General features: G+C 45.9%; 2 protein-coding genes across 3 annotated transcripts in view; both read left to right on the top strand.

Moving 5' to 3' along the window:
* The window catches only part of ADCK5 (aarF domain containing kinase 5), a 215897-nt gene that overhangs the window by 80372 nt on the left and 111076 nt on the right, over positions 1–24449 (top strand). The gene's annotated exons all lie outside the window — the stretch shown is intronic.
* The window catches only part of CPSF1 (cleavage and polyadenylation specific factor 1), an 85360-nt gene that overhangs the window by 11056 nt on the left and 49855 nt on the right, over positions 1–24449 (top strand). Inside the window, exons 2-10 of the mRNA XM_083186463.1 lie at positions 946–1033; positions 2207–2329; positions 2412–2463; positions 3281–3375; positions 10573–10647; positions 11724–11804; positions 12649–12738; positions 12829–12924; positions 13440–13581. Of these exons, the coding sequence (XP_083042589.1) occupies positions 946–1033; positions 2207–2329; positions 2412–2463; positions 3281–3375; positions 10573–10647; positions 11724–11804; positions 12649–12738; positions 12829–12924; positions 13440–13581 (842 nt within the window). The remainder of the gene's footprint in view (positions 1–945; positions 1034–2206; positions 2330–2411; positions 2464–3280; positions 3376–10572; positions 10648–11723; positions 11805–12648; positions 12739–12828; positions 12925–13439; positions 13582–24449) is intronic.

Raw genomic sequence — 24449 nt, 5'->3', positions numbered from 1 at the left:
ATTGTACAGTATTACAGTGTGATATAATGGTTACTGTAGGTGGTATTAGTAGTATATATTTGATAATCACCTGCGTCTGGTCTCTGTAGCTGTGTCCTGACTGATCACAGATATATTATATCCCCCCTGTATTATTACACCATTGTACAGTATTACAGTGTGATATAATGGTTACTGTAGGTGGTATTAGTAGTATATATGTGATAATCACCTGCGTCTGATCTCTGTAGCTGTGTCCTGACTCTGATCACAGATATATTATATCCCCCCTGTATTATTACACCATTGTACAGTATTACAGTGTGATATAATGGTTACTGTAGGTGGTATTAGTAGTATATATGTGATAATCACCTGCGTCTGGTCTCTGTAGCTGTGTCCTGACTCTGATCACAGATATATTATATCCCCCCTGTATTATTACACCATTGTACAGTATTACAGTGTGATATAATGGTTACTGTAGGTGGTATTAGTAGTATATATGTGATAATCACCTGCGTCTGGTCTCTGTAGCTGTGTCCTGACTCTGATCACAGATATATTATATCCCCCCTGTATTATTACACCATTGTACAGTATTACAGTGTGATATAATGGTTACTGTAGGTGGTATTAGTAGTATATATGTGATAATCACCTGCGTCTGGTCTCTGTAGCTGTGTCCTGACTCTGATCACAGATATATTATATCCCCCCTGTATTATTACACCATTGTACAGTATTACAGTGTGATATAATGGTTACTGTAGGTGGTATTAGTAGTATATATGTGATAATCACCTGCGTCTGGTCTCTGTAGCGGTGTCCTGACTCTGATCACAGATATATTATATCCCCCCTGTATTATTACACCATTGTACAGTATTGCAGTGTGATATAATGGTTACTGTAGGTGGTATTAGTAGTATATATGTGATAATCACCTGCGTCTGGTCTCTGTAGATATGTCCTGACTCTGATCACAGACGGGATGCGCAGTGTGCGCTCTTTTCACTTTGACAAGGCCGCAGCAAGTGTACTCACCACATCGGTAAGTGTTCCCGGGGTGAGTGTCAGTGGGTGTTGTGCTGCAAGTGGCGGGATATTGTTATGCATGCGGAAGTGATGATGATGTGCTGTGGAGGGGGATGTTGTGCTGCTCAGGGATCGAGGGGTGTTATTCTGTCCACAAGATGGAGGCATTGCTGCGCCAAAGATGTGTTTCTTCCGCTGTGCAGGGGATGGGGGATATTGCACTGCGCAGGGAATGCTGCGCTGCGGAGGTGATGGTTGATGCTGCGCTGCGGAGGTGATGGTTGATGCTGCGCTGCGGAGGTGATGGTTGTTGCTGCGCTGGTGATGGTTGATGCTGCGCTGGTGATGGTTGATGCTGCGCTGGTGATGGTTGATGCTGCGCTGGTGATGGTTGATGCTGCGCTGGTGATGGTTGATGCTGCGCTGGTGATGGTTGATGCTGCGCTGGTGATGGTTGTTGCTGCGCTGGTGATGGTTGTTGCTGCGCTGGTGATGGTTGATGCTGCGCTGGTGATGGTTGATGCTGCGCTGGTGATGGTTGATTGCTGCGCTGGGGATGGTTGATTGCTGCGCTGGGGATGGTTGATTGCTGCGCAGGGGATGGTTGATTGCTGCGCAGGGGATGGTTGATTGCTGCGCAGGGGATGGTTGATGCTGCGCAGGGGATGGTTGATGCTGCGCAGGGGATGGTTGATGCTGCGCAGGGGATGGTTGATGCTGCGCAGGGGATGGTTGATGCTGCGCAGCGCAGGGGATGGTTGATGCTGCGCAGCGCAGGGGATGGTTGATGCTGCGCAGCGCAGGGGATGGTTGATGCTGCGCAGCGCAGGGGATGGTTGATGCTGCGCAGCGCAGGGGATGGTTGATGCTGCGCAGCGCAGGGGATGGTTGATGCTGCGCAGCGCAGGGGATGGTTGATGCTGCGCTGCGCAGGGGATGGTTGATGCTGCGCTGCGCAGGGGATGGTTGATGCTGCGCAGGTGATGGTTGATGCTGCGCTGCGCAGGGGATGGTTGATGCTGCGCAGCGCAGGGGATGGTTGATGCTGCGCTGCGCAGGGGATGGTTGATGCTGCGCTGCGCAGGGGATGGTTGATGCTGCGCTGCGCAGGGGATGGTTGATGCTGCGCCGCGCAGGGGATGGTTGATGCTGATGATGATTTTGTCTGAGCACAGCCCTTTCCTTACAGATGACGCTGATGGAGTCTGGATATCTGTTTTTGGGATCACGATTGGGCAACTCGCTACTCCTGCGATACACAGAGAAGGTTCAGGACAGCCCTTCTGGATCCAGCAAGGACTCTGACAAGATGGTGAGTACAGACAATGGGCGTTACTGATTACGCAATGGTGTTTGAGCTATTTCTGTATTTAGTGGAGAAATTTATTTTTTAGGATGAACCCCCCAGTAAGAAGAAACGAGTGGACTCCTCCCTGATCCGGCCTGGTTAGTGCTCTCTGCTGCCCCCTCTGGTGACACTCTGCCTTTACAGGTTACAGTGCTCTCTGCTGCCCCCTCTGGTGGCACTGTGACTTTACAGGTTACAGTGCTCTCTGCTGCCCCCTCTGGTGGCACTGTGCCTTTACAGGTTACAGCGCTCTTTGCTGCCCCTTCTGGTGGCGCTGTGACTTTACAGGTTACAGTGCTCTCTGCGGCCCCCTCTGGTGGTGCTGTGCCTTTACAGGTTACAGTGCTGCCTCCTGGTGACGCTGTGCCATTACAGGTTACAGTGCTCCCTGCTGCCTCCTCTGGTGAGGCTGTGCCATTACAGGTTACAGTGCTCCCTGATGCCTCCTCTGGTGACACTGTGCCATTACAGGTTACAGTGCTCCCTGATGCCTCCTCTGGTGACGCTGTGCCATTACAGGTTACAGTGCTCCCTGCTGTCCCCTCTGGTGACGCTGTGCCATTGCAGGTTACACTGCTCCCTGCTGTCCCCTCTGGTGACACTGTGCCACTGCAGGTTACAGTGCTCCCTGCTGCCCCCTCTGGTGACACTGTGACATTACATGTTACAGTGCTCCCTGCTGCCCCCTCTGGTGACACTGTGACATTACATGTTACAGTACTCTTTGTGGCCCCCTCTGGTGACACTGTGCCACTACAGGTTACAGTACTCCCTGCTGTCCCCTCTGGTGACACTGTGTCATTACAGGTTACAGTGCTCCCTGCTGCCCCCTCTGGTGACACTGTGCCATTACAGGTCACAGTGCTCTCTGCTGCCCCCTGTTTGTTGTGTAATGGTGATGTTGTGTCTCTGCAGGGAGTAAGGGAGCCATGGTGGATGAGATAGATGAGATTGAGGTGTACGGCAGTGAGATGCAGTCTGGCACTCAGCTCTCCACATACTCCTTTGAGGTGAGTAGAGGACGATGGTATCAGAGTCTCCCACCATTCACAGCCCTAGGCCACCCTGCTGGGTCCATGCCACGCTGTACAGTATAACTGACAGATGCCCAGCACATGCGCAAAAGTCTGGCTACGATGGGTAGTCTTCTTCTCGCTGCCCAGACTGGCAGTCCTAGAGGGAGGGAACACCTCCCAATGGGACTGCCTTATTGCAGGTGACTGACAGGTAGGACAACCAATAGGAGTCACTGCCAGTCTCTCAGCCTGCATCACTGACACTGGGGGACTGCAGCCTGGGGTAACATCTGTCACTGGAATCAATGTTCGGAAATATCCAGTTACCTGCACCTTGTACAGTAAGTTCCATACAGGGTGCATACAGCGACTACAGGGGGGTCTGTGAGATATTGGGGTCCTGTGTACACACAGGGCTGTAAGGCTGGTAGGGGTATGGAGTGGGGCTGCCGGCCCATAGGGTAATATTATTATTTATTACCAGTTATTATATAGCGCACACATATTCCGCAACTCTGTACAGAGACTATTATTACCAGTTATTATATAGCGCACACATATTCCGCAGCCCTGTACAGAGAATAATATTACCAGTTAATATATAGCGCACACATATTCCACAGCACTGTACAGAGAATATTATTACCAGTTATTATATAGCACACATATTCCGCAGCGCTGTACAGAGACTATTATTACCAATTATATAGCGCACACATATTCCGCAGTGATGTACAGAGACTATTATTACCGGTTATATTATATAGCGCACACATATTCCGCAGCGCTGTATAGAGACAACTATTACCAGTTATTATATAGCGCACACATATTCCGCAGTGCTGTACAGAGACTATTATTACCAGTTATTATATAGCGCACACATATTCCGCAGCGCTGTACAGAGACTATTATTACCAGTTATTATATAGCGCACACATATTCCGCAGCGCTGTACAGAGATTATTATTACCAGTTATTATATAGCACACACATATTCCGCAGCGCTGTACAGAGATTATTCTTACCAGTTATTATATAGCGCACACATATTCCACAGCACTGTACAGAGTATATTATTACCAGTTATTATATAGCGCACACATATTCCACAGTGCTGTACAGAGACTATTATTACCAGTTATTATATAGCGCACACATATTCCGCAGTGCTGTACAGAGATTATTATTACCAGTTATTATATAGCGCACACATATTCCACAGCGCTGTACAGGGAATATTATTACCAGTTATTATATAGCGCACACATATTCCGCAGCGCTGTACAGGGAATATTATTACCAGTTATTTATATAGCGCACACATGTTCCACAGCGCTGTACAGAGAATATTATCACCAGTTATTATATAGCGCACACATATTCCACAGCGCTGTACAGAGACTATTATTACCAGTTATTATATAGCGCACACATATTCCGCAGTGCTGTACAGAGATTATTATTACCAGTTATTATATAGCGCACACATATTCTGCAGCACTGTACAGAGACTTATTACCGGTTATATTATATAGTGCACACATATTCCGCAGCGCTGTACAGAGACTATTATTACCAGTTATTTGTATAGCGCACACATATTCCGCAGCGCTGTACAGAGACTATTATTACCAGTTATTATATAGCGCACACATATTCCGCAGCGCTGTACAGAGAATATTATTACCAGTTATTATATAGAGCACACATATTCTTCAGCGATGTACAGAGACTATTATTACCAGTTATATTGTATAGCGCACACATATTCCGCAGCGCTGTACAGAGAATATTATTACCAGTTATTATATAGCGCACACATATTTCGCAGCGCTGTACAGAGACTATTATTACCAGTTATTATATAGCGCACACATATTCCACAGCGCTGTACAGAGACTATTATTACCAGTTATTATATAGCGCACACATATTCCACAGCGCTGTACAGAGACTATTATTACCAGATATTTATATATCGCACACATATTCCGCAGCGCTGTACAGAGAATATTGTTACCAGTTATTATATAGCGCACACATATTCCGCAGCACTGTACAGAGAATATTATTACCAGTTATTTAGCGCACACATTCCGCATTCCGCAGCGCTGTACAGAGAATATTATTACCAGTTATTTATATAGAGCACACATATTCCGCAGCGCTGTACAGAGACTATTATTACCAGTTTATATAGCGCACACATATTCCGCAGCACTGTACAGAGACTATTATTACCAGTTATTATATAGCGCACACATATTCCGCAGCACTGTACAGAGACTATTATTACCAGTTATTATATAGCGCACACATATTCCGCAGCACTGTACAGAGACTATTATTACCAGTTATTATATAGCGCACACATATACAGCAGCGCTGTATAGAGACTATTATTACCGGTTATATTATATAGCGCACACATATTCCGCAGCGCTGTACAGAGACTATTATTACCAGTTATTATATAGCGCACACATATTCCACAGCTCTGTACAGAGACTATTATTACCAGTTATTATATAGCGCACACATATTCCGCAGCACTGTACAGAGACTATTATTACCAGTTATTATATAGCGCACACATATTCCGCAGCACTGTACAGAGACTATTATTACCAGTTATTATATAGCGCACATATACAGCAGCGCTGTATAGAGACTATTATTACCGGTTATATTATATAGCGCACACCTATTCCACAGCGCTGTACAGAGACTATTATTACCGGTTATATTATATAGCGCACACATATTCCACAGCACTGTACAGAGACTATTATTACCAGTTATTATATAGCGCACACATAATCCGCAGCGCTGTACAGTGAATATTATTACCAGTTATTATATAGTGCACACATATTCCGCAGCGCTGTACAGAGAATATTATTGCCAGTTATTATATAGCGCACACATATTCCACAGCGCTGTACAGAGACTATTATTACCAGTTATTATATAGCGCACACATATTCCGCAGCGCTGTACAGTGAATATTATTACCAGTTATTATATAGTGCACACATATTCCACAGCGCTGTACAGAGAATATTATTACCAGTTATTATATACCGCACACATATTCCACAGCGCTGTACATAGACTATTATTACCAGTTATTATATAGCTCACACATATTCCACAGCGCTGTACATAGACTATTATTACCAGTTATTATATAGCTCACACATATTCCGCAGCGCTGTCCAGAGAATATTATTACCAGTTATTATATAGCGCACACATATTCCGCAGCGCTGTCCAGAGAATATTATTACCAGTTATTATATAGCCCACACATATTCCACAGCGCTGTACAGAGAATATTATTACCAGTTATTATATAGCGCACACATATTCCGCAGCGCTGTCCAGAGAATATTATTACCAGTTATTATATAGCCCACACATATTCCACAGCGCTGTACAGAGAATATTATTACCAGTTATTATATAGCGCACACATATACAGCAGCGCTGTATAGACACTATTATTACCGGTTATATTATATAGCGCACACATATTCCGCAGCGCTGTACAGAGACTATTATTACCAGTTATTATATAGCGCACACATATTCCGCAGCGCTGTACAGAGACTATTATTACCAGTTATTATATAGCGCACACATATTCCGCAGCGCTGTACAGAGAATATTATTACCAGTTATTATATAGCGCACACATATTCCGCAGCGCTGTACAGAGACTATTATTACCAGTTATTATATAGCGCACACATATTCCGCAGCGCTGTACAGAGACTATTATTACCAGTTATATTATATATAGCGCACACATATTCCGCAGCGCTGTACAGAGACTATTATTACCAGTTATTATATAGCGCACACATATTCCTCAGCGCTGTACAGAGAATATTATTACCAGTTATTATATAGCGCACACATATTCCGCAGCGTTGTACAGAGACTATTATTACCAGTTATTATATAGCGCACACATATTCCGCAGCGCTGTACAGAGACTATTATTACCAGTTATTATATAGCGCACACATATTCCGCAGCGCTGTACAGAGACTATTATTACCAGTTATTATATAGCGCACACATATTCCGCAGCGCTGTACAGAGACTATTATTACCAGTTATTATATAGCGCACACATATTCCGCAGCGCTGTACAGAGACTATTTGAACATTCACATCAGTCCCTGCCTGAGTTTTTTGCTTACAATCTATATTCCCTACCACATGTACATGCACACACAGACATTCTAGGGTTAATTTTTGTTGGAAGCCAATTAACCTACCAGTATATTTTTGGATTGTTGGAGGAAACCGGAGTACCCGGAGTAAACCCACACAAGCATGGGGAGAATATACAAACTCTGCACAGTTAGAGCCATGGTGGGAATGGAACCCATGACCTCAGTGCTGTGAGGCAGTAATGCTAACCATTACACCGTCCGTACTGCCCCGTATATATAACACATGGTGGGGATAGAACCCATGACCTCAGTGCTGTGAGGCAGTAATATAACCATTACACCATCCGTACTGCCCCGTATATATAACACATGGTGGTGATAGAACCCATGACCTCAGCGCTGTGAGGCAGTAATGCTAACCATTACACCATCCGTACTGCCCTGTATATATAACACATGGTGGGGATAGAACCCATGACCTCAGTGCTGTGAGGCAGTAATGCTATAACCATTACACCATCCGTGCTGCCCCGTATATATAACACATGGTGGGGATAGAACCCATGACCTCAGTGCTGTGAGGCAGTAATGTAACCATTACACCGTCCGTATTGCCCCGTATATATAACACATGGTGGGGATAGAACCCATGACCTCAGTGCTGTGAGGCAGTAATGTAACCATTACACCATCCGTACTGCCCCGTATATATAACACATGGTGGGAATAGAACCCATGAACTCAGCGCTGTGAGGCAGTAATGTAACCATTACACCGTCCGTACTGCCCCGTATATATAACACATGGTGGGAATAGAACCCATGAACTCAGCGCTGTGAGGCAGTAATGCTAACCATTACACCGTCCGTACTGCCCCGTATATATAACACATGGTGGGGATAGAACCCATGACCTCAGTGATGTGAGGCAGTAATGCTAACCATTACAGCGTCCGTACTGCCCCGTATATATAACACATGGTGGGAATGGAACCCATGACCTCAGTGATGTGAGGCAGTAATGCTAACCATTACACCATCCGTACTGCCCCGTATATATAACACATGGTGGGGATAGAACCCATGACCTCAGTGCTGTGAGGCAGTAATGCTATAACCATTACACCATCCGTGCTGCCCCGTATATATAACACATGGTGGGGATAGAACCCATGACCTCAGTGCTGTGAGGCAGTAATGTAACCATTACACCGTCCGTATTGCCCCGTATATATAACACATGGTGGGAATAGAACCCATGAACTCAGCGCTGTGAGGCAGTAATGTAACCATTACACCGTCCGTACTGCCCCGTATATTTAACACATGGTGGGGATAGAACCCATGACCTCAGTGATGTGAGGCAGTAATGCTAACCATTACAGCGTCCGTACTGCCCCGTATATATAACACATGGTGGGGATAGAACCCATGACCTCAGTGCTGTGAGGCAGTAATGTAACCATAACACCATCCGTACTGCCCCGTATATATAACACATGGTGGGGATAGAACCCATGACCTCAGCGCTGTGAGGCAGTAATGCTAACCATTACACCATCCGTACTGCCCCGTATATATAACACATGGTGGGGATAGAACCCATGACCTCAGTGCTGTGAGGCAGTAATGCTATAACCATTACACCATCCGTACTGCCCCGTATATATAACACATGGTGGGGATAGAACCCATGACCTCAGTGCTGTGAGGCAGTAATGTAACCATTACACCATCTGTACTGCCCCGTATATATAACACATGGTGGGAATAGAACCCATGAACTCAGCGCTGTGAGGCAGTAATGCTAACCATTACACCGTCCGTACTGCCCTGTATATATAACACACGGTGGGGATAGAACCCATGACCTCAGCGCTGTGAGGCGGTAATGTAACCATTACACCGTCCGTACTGCCCCGTATATATAACACATGGTGGGAATAGAACCCATGACCTCAGTGCTGTGAGGCAGTAATGTAACCATTACACCGTCTGTACTGCCCCGTATATATAACACATGGTGGGGATAGAACCCATGACCTCAGCGCTGTGAGGCAGTAATGCTAACCATTACACCGTCCGTACTGCCCCGTATATATAACACATGGTGGGGATAGAACCCATGACCTCAGCGCTGTGAGGCAGTAATGCTAACCATTACACCATCCGTACTGCCCCGTATATATAACACATGGTGGGAATAGAACCCATGACCTCAGCGCTGTGAGGCAGTAATGCTAACCATTACACCATCCGTACTGCCCCGTATATATAACACATGGTGGGAATAGAACCCATGACCTCAGTGCTGTGAGGCAGTAATGTAACCATTACACCGTCCGTACTGCCCCGTATATATAACACATGGTGGGAATAGAACCCATGACCTCAGCGCTGTGAGGCAGTAATGCTAACCATTACACCATCCGTACTGCCCCGTATATATAACACATGGTGGGGATAGAACCCATGACCTCAGTGCTGTGAGGCAGTAATGCTATAACCATTACACCGTCCGTACTGCCCCGTATATATAACACATGGTGGGGATAGAACCCATGACCTCAGTGATGTGAGGCAGTCCTGTAACCATTACACCATCCGTACTGCCCCGTATATATAACACGTGGTGGGGATAGAACCCATGACCTCAGTGCTGTGAGGCAGTAATGTAACCATTACACCATCCGTACTGCCCCGTATATATAACACATGGTGGGGATAGAACCCATGACCTCAGTGCTGTGAGGCAGTAATATAACCATTACACCATCCGTACTGCCCCGTATATATAACACATGGTGGGAATGGAACCCATGAACTCAGCGCTGTGAGGCAGTAATGCTAACATTACACCATCCGTGCTGCCCCAATACATGATATACTGCTCCTGTGCCCAGCGTGTATGAGACGTGTTACTGACCAGCCTCGTGGTCCTGTACCACACACTGGCTGCTGACTTATAGTGTAAAACACATGTTATGATCTTTTTGTTTCAGGTGTGTGACAGTATTCTAAACATTGGCCCCTGTGCTATGGCCTCCATGGGAGAGCCGGCCTTCCTGTCTGAGGAGGTAGGTCGCCGTTCCCCCATCATGGCTGGATATTTTCATAATTTCTATGTCCCTAGTAGATGAGCCTTGGAGGAATTGGACTGTTCCTGGGGTAGACGAGTCTTGTAGGGATTGGAGGGTTCCTGGGGTAGACAAGTCTTGCAGGGACTGGAGGTTTCCTGGGGTAGACAAGTCTAGTGGGGATTGGAGGGTTCCTGGGGTGGAGGAGTTTTGTAGGGATTGGAGGGTTCTTGGGGTAGACGAGTCTTGTAGGGATTTGAGATTTCCTGGGGAGAGGAGTCTTGTAGGGATTGGAGGGTTCTTGGGGTAGAGGAGTCATTTAGGGATTGGAGGGTTCCTCGGGTAGAGGAGTCTTGTAGGGATTGGAGGGTTCCTTGGGTAGAGGAGTCATTTAGGGATTGGAGTGTTCCTCTGGTAGAGGAGTCTTGTAGGAATTGGAGTGTTCCTCGGGTAGAGGAGTTCTGTAGTGATTGGAGGGTTCCTGGGGTAGATGAGTCTTGTAGTGATTGGAGGGTTCCTGGGTTAGAGGAGTCTTGTAGGGATTGAAGGGTTCATCGGGTAGAGGAGTCTTGTAGGGATTGAAGGGTTCCTGGGGTAGAGGAGTCTTGTAGGGATTGGAGGGTTCCTGGGGTAGATGAGTCGTGTAGGGATTGGAGTGTTCCTGGGGTAGATGAGTCTTGTAGGGATTGGAGGGTTTCTCGGGTAGAGGAGTCTTAAGCCCTGTACACACGGGGCAATTTAAGCCATTATCGTTGGTTAAATGGTCGCTAAGTGTCAATATCGCCAGTGTGTTTTTTGTGTTGTGGGAGATAAATCTCTTGTGGTGTGTACACACGGTGCAATATGGTCGCTGAGCAATTTTGGCTTTATAGCTCTCGGCAACATATTGCTCAGTGTATCGTTTTCAGCAGAGACCAAGCTGTTCTGTGTCATCCTGCACAGTGCATGCTCCTGCGACCATTACGGGCTGGCTGCGGGAGCGCGCTCCGAGAGATTTATCTCCTATATTGCTCCGTTTGTAGGGACACCTTTATGCAGACCTACTACTAATGGAGATAACACTTGTGATATTTCAGTTTCAGAACAGCCTAGAGCCAGACCTTGAGATTGTCTTGTCTTCTGGATATGGAAAGAATGGGGCCCTGTCTGTACTTCAGGTGAGTTACTGTAGGCGCTGCGCACAGGCCACTTCTGAGAGGACTTTTCCTTAGGGCCGGCTTTATGTAGTCCCACCCAATGGTTCCAGTAAGACCTAGATTTCTGAACTTTCATTACGTTGTCTTCTCTGTTCCCTGGGGTCACCAGATAGCCGCCTTTTAGAGTATTACAAGGGTTTGTCTGGATGTCTGTCACTGCGCAGCGGAACTGATCTTACTAAGAAGGTAACGCCATCATATACGGTCAGGTTTATGGAAATACATTTGGATTTGTGGAGACTGCAGGTCAGAATCTGCCCCCTGTAGTGTAGTAAGATACAACTCTTCCAGTTTTGTTCTCCTGGTGCCCTTGTTAGTGTTTTTCTTCTCTGCTCCCTGAATGTCATTTGGGGCTTTGTTGGACATTCCCAGGCAGCCAATGGGGAATGGAGAAAGGGAACCCTGAGCTTTGTACTAATGAATTGGCCAAGTTCCTGCACCACTCTCTAATCCTTGCGGTGTTCCAGTGGCCCCCGTGTACTGATAGAAGGGTTTATCCTATCTCCTAAAATCTCATTTTGATGTGAAGAGGAATAATCCTAAATACTACAATTAGCTAAAGACCTTTCCTGGTTTGCTGACGGCAATGTCCGCACTGCCCCCTCCTACAAACAAGTGTCCGGGAAGAAATTAGCATACTCCTCCCAGCTGTAGGGAAGGGGGTGGTATAGAGTTGGGGCACATTAAAAGAGGCCTCAAATGGCCCCAAGTCTATGCATAACGTGGCGTTAAACCCCCTGCTACCCATCATCCCGTTCCATCAGACATGGAGGAAACGCTCTCCCTTTATTTCATTGTATAATAGAAAAGTATCCGACCCCAAGTTGTGACGACGTTTGAGCTGCCTGGGTGTCATGATATGTGGACGGTGATCTCTTCTCACAAGAAGGACGAGGTGGGTTCTTCCGTCTTATCATGAGTCATAGTGCGTTCTATGTTCCTCCTCTTCTCTCATTGCCGCCCATCCCATCTGCTCTTCCTGCAGCCTAAAGAAGGAGATGCGAGCGCTGCTGATCCTGACGAAGAGGAGGAAAAAAGCCGCCATGGGTTCCTGATCTTGAGTCGTGAAGACTCCACTATGGTGAGTGAGACATTGTTCCTCCCAAATGACAGCAGGAAAGTGGTGGATTCGCTGCACCCCCAGATTCTACCTCACCATATAATATAATCGTCTCCACAAAGCCCGGTGCCAGCCACAGTGTGTAGGTCGCTACGGCTATGGTATGAAGAGTGACGTCTGCCACCAGTGTCCTCATTGCCCTCCCTCCATCCACCAGCTCCTCACGTGGTCTGTCATCCCAGTGGTGGGGGATAGTGGTGGGGGCATAGTGCAGGTATAGGTAGTGGTAAGGAATAGTGCAGGGATGGATAGTGTAGGGATAGTGGTTGGGGGGGGGGATAGTGGTGGGAAAATGGATGGGGGTCAGGATAGTGCAGGGATGGATAGTGGTTGGGGGGGGGATAGTGCTCTGATGGTATAGTACTGGGATAGTGGTGGGGGATAGCTTTGAGGGATCTGGTCATAGTAATTTACTGTAGCAAAAGATGGATCAGTGTCTAATTGTCTCTATCTGATCTTTTATGTTGTCTTGGCAGATCCTGCAAACAGGACAAGAGATCATGGAGTTGGACAACAGTGGGTTTTCCACGCAGGGCCCGACTGTATATGCTGGGAATATAGGAGACAATAAATACATTGTGCAAGTGTCCCCACTGGGAATTCGCCTGCTGGAAGGAGGTGAGTCCGAGAAGTAATCTGTGGCTCTTCCTATGATGAGAGGTCGGTCCGAGGAGTAATCTATGGATCTCCTGGCTCCACGTACAGTATGACCATAAATCAGTATGAGTAATCATCTATGGATCTCCTGCCTCCACGTACAGTATGACCATAAGTCAGTATGAGTAATCATCTATGGATCTCCTGCCTCCATGTACAGTATGACCATAAGTCGGTATGAGGAGTAATCTATGGATCTCCTGCCTCCACGTACACTATGACCATAAGTCGGTATGAGGAGTAATCTATGGATCTCCTGCCTCCACGTACAGTATGACTATAAATCAGTATGAGTAATCATCTATGGATCTCCTGCCTCCACGTACACTATGACCATAAGTCAGTATGAGGAGTAATCTATGGATCTCCTGCCTCCACGTACACTATGACCATAAGTCGGTATGAGGAGTAATCTATGGATCTCCTGCCTCCACGTACACTATGATAATAAGTCAGTATGAGTAATCATCTACGGATCTCCTGCCTCCACGTACAGTATGACCATAAGTCGGTATGAGGATTAATCTATGGATCTCCTGCCTCCACGTACACTATGACCATAAGTCGGTATGAAGAGTAATCTATGGATCTCCTGCCTCCACGTACAGTATCTAGTGTTGAAATACCCAATTCCTCTCCGCTAAGGTTATAACTTGCACACTGGTTATGTCTCCCAAGGTGCATAACTTTACATTTATCCACATTGAACTTCATCTTCCACTTTTTAGCCCACTCCTCTAGTTTTGCAAGATCCTTTCGAAGCGTGGTGACATCTTCTGATGTTTTAATAACTTTGCTTAGTTTTGTATCGTCTGCAAAGATGGATACATTGCTGAGTAACCCCATTCCAATATCGTTTATAAAAATGTTAAATAAAATGGGCCCTAAAACCGAACCCTGAGGCACTCCACTTAGTACTGGTATTGTGTCTGATACGGCACTATTCACCACCACTCTTTGTTCTCTATTACATAGCCAATTCCCTACCCATCTGCAGATATTTTCACCCAATCCTAGGTCCTCCATTTTGTTTAACAACCTCTTGTGTGGGACAGTATCAAAGGCCTTAGCAAAATCTAGGAAAATCACATCTACAGCGTTTCCATTATCGAGGTTTTTGCTAACCTCTTCATAGAACCCTAGTAGTGAGAAGACAGTGATGGTCTAAATATTTCTAGATACTATCCCTTAAAAATCCTTCAAAGAGTTTACCCACTATTGATGTTAAACTCACTGGTCTGTAATTAGCAGAATCCTCCTTTTTGCCTTTTTTGAATATCGGCACTACCTCTGCTATTCTCCAATCTTTTGGTACTTTACCTGACGAAAGTGAATTGTTAAAGATAAAATGTAGGGGAGTAGCTAGTTCCTCCCTTAATTCCATTAGTACCCTCGGATGAATTCCATCTGGCCCTGGTTGTTTATTTGTTTTGATTTTGCTGAGCTTCAGTTTTATTTCCTTGGGCGTGATATCAACAATGAGATCTGGCTTATTTGTCCCGTTTGTTGTACATGTACGTTCCACAGTCTGCTCTCCTTTAGTAATTACTGATGAGAAGAACTCATTTAACAGTTTTGCTTTTCCCTTATCTTCTGTAACACTTTTTCCACTGATATTAATTAGTGGGCCTATGTTTTCCTTAATTATACGTTTACTATTTATGTATTTAAAAAACTTCTTGGGGTTGGTTTTGCTTTCAGTGGCTATGCGCTCTTCGTATAATTTTTTAGCTGCTTTGATTACCCCTTTGCAAGTTTTGTTAGCTTTGTATTTGGCAAACGCTTCTTCATTTGAGTTATTTTTATAGAATTTAAATGCTCTTGTTTTATTGTTGATAGCTGACCTAACTTTTTCGTCCAACCATGGTGGCTTTTTTTTATTGAATTTGCCCTTGTTTACTTTAGGAATGTATTTGGTAGTTAATGAATCATAAGTCCATAAGTCGGTATGAGGAGTAATCTATGGATCTCCTGCCTCCACGTACAGTATGACCATAAGTCGGTATGAGGAGTAATCTATGGATCTCCTGCCTCCACATATGACCCAAGCTCGGTATAAGGAGTAATCTATGGATCTCCTGCCTCCACGTACAGTATGACCATAAGTCGGTATGAGGAGTAATCTATGGATCTCCAGCCTCCACGTACAGTATGACCATAACTCGGTATGAGGAGTAATCTATGGATCTCCTGCCTCCACATATGACCCAAGCTCGGTATAAGGAGTAATCTATGGATCTCCTGCCTCCACGTACAGTATGACCATAAGTCGGTATGAGGAGTAATCTATGGATCTCCAGCCTCCATGTACAGTATGACCATAAGTCGGTATGAGAAGTTATATATGGATCTCCTGCCTCCACGTACAGTATGACCATAACTCGGTATGAGGAGTAATCTATGGATCTCCTGCCTCCACATATGACCCAAGCTCAGTATAAGGAGTAATCTATGGATCTCCTGCCTCCACCTACAGTATGACCATAAATCGGTATGAGGAGTAATCTATGGATCTCCTGCCTCCACATATGACCCATGGTCGGTATAAGGAGTAATCTATGGATCTCCTGCCTCCACGTACAGTATGACCACAAGTCGGTATGAGGAGTAATCTATGGATCTCCTTCCTCCACGTACAGTATGACCATAACTCGGTATGAGGAGTAATCTATGGATCTCCTGCCTCCACATATGACCCAAGCTCAGTATAAGGAGTAATCTATGGATCTCCTGCCTCCACCTACAGTATGACCATAAATCGGTATGAGGAGTAATCTATGGATCTCCTGCCTCCACATATGACCCATGCTCGGTATAAGGAGTAATCTATGGATCTCCTGCCTCCACGTACGGTATCAATACAATAGGTTTTGTGGTGCGCTATCATACAGCAGCTGGCACAAGGGTTTGTCAAGCCCAATAATTGATAAGTGAAAGAAAAGGGTGTGTGCCAGCGCTGGCTGTAATAATTTGATAATACACGGTTCTCAAAAAGTATAACAATTTATTATTGAAATAATAAAGACAATCATTTAAAATGATGAATCACTTTAAAAGCAAACAGTCCATAGCAATGGAAAAAGACTATCTCAGAGGATATTGAGTCTTAGTATTTTGTAGCTGCTTGGAAAGTAATAGAAATATAAAAAGCTGTATATTACCATCCCATTTGTGCCTGGTTGGTTGTGAAAGCCAGGGTCTGTGACGGAGTGTCCTATGGTTTGTCCTATAATTTCAAGGACTCAGGATGTCCCAGTGTGTATGTCCTCTTGGATTTAGCTGGATGATTTAGGAATAAGGCTGTATCCCATACAAATTTTTGAATCCAGAGAATTGTGGAGGACCATCTGTGGGAGGGTGGACACGTCACTTGGCAAAGATGGATGCTTTTAAAGTGATTCATCATTTTAAATTATTGTTTTTATTATTTCAATAATAAATTGTTATACTTTTTGAGAACCGTGTATTATTAAATTATTCCACGTACGGTATGACCATAAGTCGGTATGAGGAGTAATCTATGGATCTCCTGCCTCCACATATGACCCAAGCTCGGTATAAGGAGTAATCTATGGCTCTCCTGCCTCCACCTACGGTATGACCATAAGTCGGTATGAGGAGTAATCTATGGATCTCCTGCCTCTACATATGACCCATGCTCGGTATAAGGAGTAATCTATGGATCTCCTGCCTCCACGTACAGTATGACCATAAGTCGGTATGAGGAGTAATCTATGGATCTCCTGCCTCCACATATGACCCATGCTCGGTATAAGGAGTAATCTATGGATCTCCTGCCTCCACGTACAGCATGACCATAAGTCGGTATGAGGAGTAGGAAGAAAAAAGTTATAAACCCAGCCACCTAGATGGCAGAGCTTATATGGGGCGCTTGGGGAGATGAGTGTGGCTTGCCAAGCTGCTCACACCTGGGGGTGGGAAGGCCCCTATATAGTTTTGGTATACAGAAGAGAAGAAAAGTGGGTGGTGGAGCGCTGACTATTAAGTATGTAGTCGATCAATTGGGTATTAAATTCAACAAGATAATTATTTTAATATATTAGATCATATATAAATGAATACAGATAAAACACAAATAAAAACAATATTTAAAATTACAATATGACAGTATTCACCCCTATATGGACCTAAATGTAGAATGAAGTGTGAATATATCTCACTTGTTCCCGGTGATGCTCTCCTATTAGACTTAGATATGCTGGAATTGGCGGGTGTCCATAAACCTGATTTTGGAGCCGGATGTAATGTTCTGCCTTCGTGAGGAAAGGTGGTATACGTCTCACGGAATGGAGGGCCTCGCAGAAAATTATCAGGTGGTGGTGTCCCTTGTTTATAGAGTCCAGTGTCCTCCTTAGATAAAAGAGAGCTAGTCCAAGGTGAGAAAAAGTAGTTTGTAATCCACAGGGTCCAATAGAGGGTGTGCGCCTGATGCGTTTCGTCATCCACAGATGACTTTATTATCTTGTTGAATGTAATACCCAATTGGTCGACTACATACTTAATAGTCAGCGCTCCACCACCCACTTTTCTTCTCTTCGGTATAAGGAGTAATCTATGTATCTCCTGCCTCACGTACAGTATGACCATGTCGGTATGAGGAGTAATCTATGGATCTCCTGCCTCCACTTATGACCCAAGCTCGGTATGAGGAGTAATCTATGGCTTTTCCTATGATAATAAAGAGTACTCTTTATATTCTTTGGTAGACGTCCGGGGCCACAGGGCTAACAGAGGGTAGTGAGTGGGAGAGCGACACTTTTAGCACCAGAAAGGTTAAACTTCTCTGCGGCTCCCAGACAGCCAGGCTCCTCCCCTCCTCTACCCCGCCTCCAGGCCAAGCTACTCAGTTGTTTTTGGTGCTGGCAGGAACCATATGCACCTTAGTGAGTTGCTACACTTTGCAGCCTTACTTCCTTTAAAATCTTAATTTTTCTTTTCATCTATTTTTTACACTGACAGTCATTGATAGGGCAGCAGCGCTGGGGGTCTAAAAGACACCTGCGCTGCTGCTCCATCACCCGGGCCCAGCAGCCACTCAGGGGTGTGTGACCGTAGCTGGCCCCAGGCATATGGAGACCGCAGCCGGGACCGAGACACCATTTAAGGTAACGTGCTCCCCGCTGGGTGTGGGGGGTGGTCATCTTCCCGGCGCCGCAGTAGGTCATATTCCCTGGTGGCCATTTGATAGTAGGGAGAGTGGGCTCCCCTCACACAGCCCCTCCGCAAGGACTGGAGAAAGGACATACCCCTTCTGCCTGCTGCACGTTGGAGGGACACTGAGAGCACTCAGCCACCCGGGGTTCCACTCCTTCACTGACAGGACGCCTTGGCATGTCCCCCCTGTACCTATCCTACAAGGACACAGGTTAAAGAGTTTTGTGCTCCAGTCAGCCATAGATGCTTAAGGGAGCTCCGTGCCATTTATTCTGTGTATGTGTGCTGTATATTATGTACTGTATAACACTATCTGTCAGACGTATATTGTGTTACCTGTGTATTTGTGCTGTGTTATGTGTGCATTGTATGCCTGTGTATGTGTGCATTGTATGCCTGTGTATGTGTGCTGTGTATTATGTACTGTATACCACTATCACTGCCTGTGTATGTGTGCTGTGTATTATGTACTGTATAACACTATCACTGTCTGTCAGACTTATATTGTGTTACCTGTGTATGTGTGCTGTGTATGTGTACATTGTATGCCTGTGTATGTGTGCTGTGTATTATGTACTGTATACCACTATCACTGCCTGTGTATGTGTGCTATGCATTGTATGCCTGTGTATGTGTGCTGTGTATTATGTACTGTATACCACTATCACTGCCTGTGTATGTGTGCTTTGTATTATGTACTGTATAACACTATCACTGCCTGTCAGACGTATATTGTGTTACCTGTGTATGTGTGCATTGTATGCCTGTGTATGTGTGCTGTGTATTATGTACTGTATACCACTATCACTGCCTGTGTATGTGTGCTGTGTATTATGTACTGTATACCACTATCACTGCCTGTGTATGTGTGCTGTGCATTGTATGCCTGTGTATGTGTGCTTTGTATTATGTACTGTATAACACGATCACTGCCTGTCAGACGTATATTGTGTTACCTGTGTATGTGTGCTGTGTATGTGTGCATTGTATGCCTGTGTATGTGTGCTGTGTATTATGTACTGTATAACACGATCACTGCCTGTCAGACGTATATTGTGTTCCCTGTGTATGTGTGCTGTGTATGTGTGCATTGTATGCCTGTGTATGTGTGCTGTGTATTATGTACTGTATAACACGATCACTGCCTGTCAGACGTATATTGTGTTACCTGTGTATGTGTGCTGTGTATGTGTGCATTGTATGCCTGTGTATGTGTGCTGTGTATTATGTACTGTATAACACGATCACTGCCTGTCAGACGTATATTGTGTTCCCTGTGTATGTGTGCTGTGTATGTGTGCATTGTATGCCTGTGTATGTGTGCTGTATATTATGTACTGTATAACACTATCACTGCCTGTCAGACGTATATTGTGTTACCTGTGTCAGTTTTAGCTGCCTGTTTTCTGTAAGATGTCTTCCTGTGCTGCCTTCCCGTCCTTTCGCTTCCAGGGCAGGGGTAGGAAACATTCTGGTACAAGAACCCAGCCCGCCAAGTCCTCCAAGGGCAAGCGTCCCTGGGCCACCAGGCGACCTGACTCTATGCCACAGGATAAGCCCTCAGCATGATGGGGCGGCACGCCACCTGGGGGATCTCAGGGTGGCAGTCATCTGCTGCGGTTTTCAGGTGTCTGGCTGGAATCCACAACCGACACATGAGTTCGGGATGTGATCTCCCAAGGCTAATCCAAAACCTTTGTCACTGTCCACCAAGCTCGTTCTTTTCAACAAGTTCTCCAAAAGACTTAGAAAAGACCAGAGCTCTGAAGCAGGCCATCCAGAAGCTGGGGTCATAGCTCCGGTACCTGTGCCTCAGCAAGGTACAGGTTTCTACACCAGCCTCTTCTTGATGTATCCGGATCAGGGTATCCGGATACATCCGTATCTGGACGACCTGCTGATCCTGGCACATTCACAAGAGGTTCTCCAGGCCCACTTGGCCAAGGTGGTGGAGGTCTTAAAACATCACAGCTAGATCATAAATTGGTCCAAGTCTTCTATGCTTCCAGCTCAGTCCATTATCTATCTGGGGGCCCAGTTGGATACTGTTCATCAGTGTATCTACATGCCAGAGTTGCGTCGCAGGACTGTCCAGTCCAATGTCCGGCACATTCTCTCCCTCCAGCGAGTGTTAATTCATGCCTGCATGAGGGTCCTGGGCTCAATGGTATCGGCCTTCGACATGGTAGAGTACGCTCAGTTCCACTCACACCCTCTCCAACGAAAGATCCTCAACAAGTGGTCAGGGTCTAATACCAATCTCCGATCCCACCTGATTGTCTTATAACCGGTGGTATGGATCTCCCTGTCCTGGTGCCATCTAGGCCAGAGCCTCACAGTGGGGAATCCGTTTTGGGTTCACCAGTGGACTCTCCTCACCATGGATGCCAGCCTCTGTGGTTGGGGAGCAGTGACGTATCAAAGATCTTTCCAGGGCTTGTGGAAGGCACAAGAAGCAGTGACAATGGCTTATATCATCCACCAAGGGATGGGGTTACTCAGCAATGTATCCTTCTTTGCGGACGATACAAAACTGAGCAGAGTTATTAAATCATCAGAAGATGTCACCACGCTTCAAAATGATTTTGACAATCTAGATGAGTGGGCAAAACAGTGGAAAATGAGGTTCAATGTGAACAAATGCAAGGTCATGCACCTTGGTAGCAGGGCCGGCGCCACCACCACTAGGCAAATCTAGGCATTTACCTAGGGCGCCAGCCACTGGAGGGCGGCACTTCGCCTCTCGCATGGAGGCTGCAGGGGTGTCCGTGCCGGGTACCTGCGGCACTGTGTGATCTGGCGGCGGGGTCCCTGCAGTGATGCGCGCTATCCGGCAGCCAGGCGTCGGCGCGGGAAGTGCTGCTGGGTTTGAAACCATTCTGCATGCTGATTGGCTGAGATTCAGCCAATCAGTGTGCGGCGAGTTTTCAAACCCATCAGCGCTTCCCATGCCGCCTGGCTGCCGGATAGCGCGCATCACTGCAGGGACCCCGCCGCCAGATCACACAGCGCCACAGGTACCCCCCCCCCCCCCCCGTTGCACCGGCCCTGCTTGGGAGACATAACCAGTGTGCTAGTTATAACCTAAGCGGGGATGAATTGGGTAATTCAGTACTCGAAAAGGATCTAGGAGTCCAAATAGTCAACAATCTAGGGCAGTGGTAGCCAACCCTAGCCCTCGAGAGCTACCAACAGTGCACATTTTACAGACAACCTAGCTGCTGCACAGCTGCACTCATTTATCACTGACACATTTTAAAAGATACACAGATGGAGCTAATTAGCTCACTTGTGATTCTGTGAGGAGACCTGCAAAACATGCACTGTTGGTAGCTCTCGAGGACTAGGGTTGGCTACCCCAGATCTAGGGTGTAGTGCTCAATGTAATATAGCAACAAAAAAAGACCAACAAAATTCTCGCATGTATTAAAAGGGGCATGGAAACTAGGGATTCAAAAGTAATTATGCCTCTGTACAAATCATTGGTTAGACCGCACCTTGAATACGCAGTGCAGTTCTGGGCCCTGCACTATAAAAAGGACATCATAGAATTAGAAAAAATCCAAAGAAGAGCAACAAAGCTGATTAGGGGAATGGAGAATTTAAGCTATGAGGAAAGATTAAACCATTTGGGACTATTTACACTAGAGAAAAGACGTTTAAGGGGGGATATGCTTAACATGTATAAATATATTAGGGGCCAATATAAGGAACTGTCAAACACCCTTTTTCTGCTAGAAAGGAATCTAGGACACGAGGGCACGTGTTTAGATTAGAAGAAAAAATTCCTTTACAGTCAGAGCAGTCAAACTTTGGAACTCTCTTCCTGGAGAAGTGGTGTCGGCAGACACTATAAATACGTTTAAAATAAGGTTGGATAAACATTTATTGGTTAAAAACATCCAAGGGTACGAATAAGTAACATATCTGTCTTTAAAATATCAGAACATACTATACAACAAGGGATAAGCTACTATAAACATAGGTTGAACTAGATGGACGCAAGTCTTTATTCAGCCTCACCTACTATGTAACTATGTAAGGGGGCACCCGAGTCGGGCGGCTATGGCAGAGACCTCCCACATTTTTCAATGGTCAGAAGGGAAGATCCCAGCTATTTCAGCGATCTTTATCCCGGGGGTCCTCAATTGGGAAGTGGACTTTCTCAGCGGTCAGACTCTGGATGCCGGTAAATATGCCCTCCATCCGGAATTATTCCAAATATTGGTGCACCGTTGGGGCAGACCCAAGGTGGACTTGATGGCATCACGCCACAACCACCAGGTCACCCTGTATGGGTCCAGGTCTCGCATCCCGGGTGCTTGCATGGTAGACGCCCTGTCCGCCCCATGGCCGTTTGCTCTGATGTACGCCTTTCCCCCCATCTTGCTCCTACTCAGAGTAATCCTCAAGTTGAAGTGGCCCCTCCAATCCATCTACCTCTACGGGCAGGCCTTCTCACACAAGGTCCGAGTCTACATCTGACCCTGCAGCGTCTGGCTTTGATGGGGTGGCTGTTGACTCAAGGGTGATATCAACTATGCTCAAGGCGTGCAAGCCTTCTCCGGCTGGTGCTTACTGTGACAAATTGGACTGGCCGTGGTCCATTCTGACAATATTGTTCTATAGTTCTTAAACAGATCCAGGTGTGATGTTTTATTTGGGACCAGTCACTCACTGTAACTACACTAAGGACAGGAACCCAGGAGCACCTGGAGCCCCTCTGATGTCACAAATGGCTATAAGGGGTTAAGACAGGGAGTGATGGACCATCATCCCCCGCACCTAAGGATTAAGTGTATCAAGATCCCTTTGTTCTCCCCTAGAACTGAGTCAGACACTGTGGCAGGGAAACAGCAGGGGGGATCTCTACCTGACTCATCTCTGTTACAAATCTTCATTGAGCTCTACCAATCGATTGAGACCTTTTCCTAAGACCACCCACTGCAGGAGGGACTTTTAGGAGAGGCAATTTTGAAAAAGTGCTGTTTTCAGTTAGTTAGTGCTGGGTGTGTATTGGAGTTGGGTTTCTAAAAGCTACTGGATTTGGAGTCTCAGCTCCTGGCAGTGTGCTGAGGCCAGCTCGTGGGACCATTGTGTGGACTGGATTACAAACTACCCTTGGGATTGCAGACTTGTTTGCTCTGCCTGGTTTATGCTCTAATTCTGGATTTACAGACTGCATCTGGACAGGACATTGTGTGAGGGCTGAGGAGTCGGACGGTAATCTGATGTTTATTGGCACCTGTTGTTCTGGTAGTAGTTCCAAATGTGCTTATGGTATAGCTGATTTAGAGAGCTTGTAATAAGCAACTTGTAATAAATAGTATTTTATTGTTATCTGTCTCCTGTCTGCGTGACCTGACCCAGAAGTCCCAGAGTGCGCACTGTGAGTGTATGCGCTAATACTCTGGGTCTTCACAATTGGTGGCCAGCAGTGGGGTCACGTAGTCCCGTACTAGGGGAGGAGCACAAGGGGTTGTATACAGATACCCCAAAGCTCTACAGGAACAGGTTCAGTAAAAAGAGACCAGAAACATCAGTCTAGTTAAATATCCCAGGAAGAATGGCGAGTGAAGCTGCAATGGCGGAAATGAGGGAAGCAGAGAAATATTACAGGAGGACTAAGAAACAGCAGTTGTTGGAATTCTGCA

The sequence above is a fragment of the Crinia signifera genome, chromosome 5 (assembly GCF_055691185.1).
Source record: "Crinia signifera chromosome 5, ASM5569118v1, whole genome shotgun sequence".
NCBI classification, from domain to species: Eukaryota; Metazoa; Chordata; class Amphibia; order Anura; family Myobatrachidae; genus Crinia; species Crinia signifera.
This window is presented reverse-complemented; position numbering and strand designations above follow the sequence as displayed.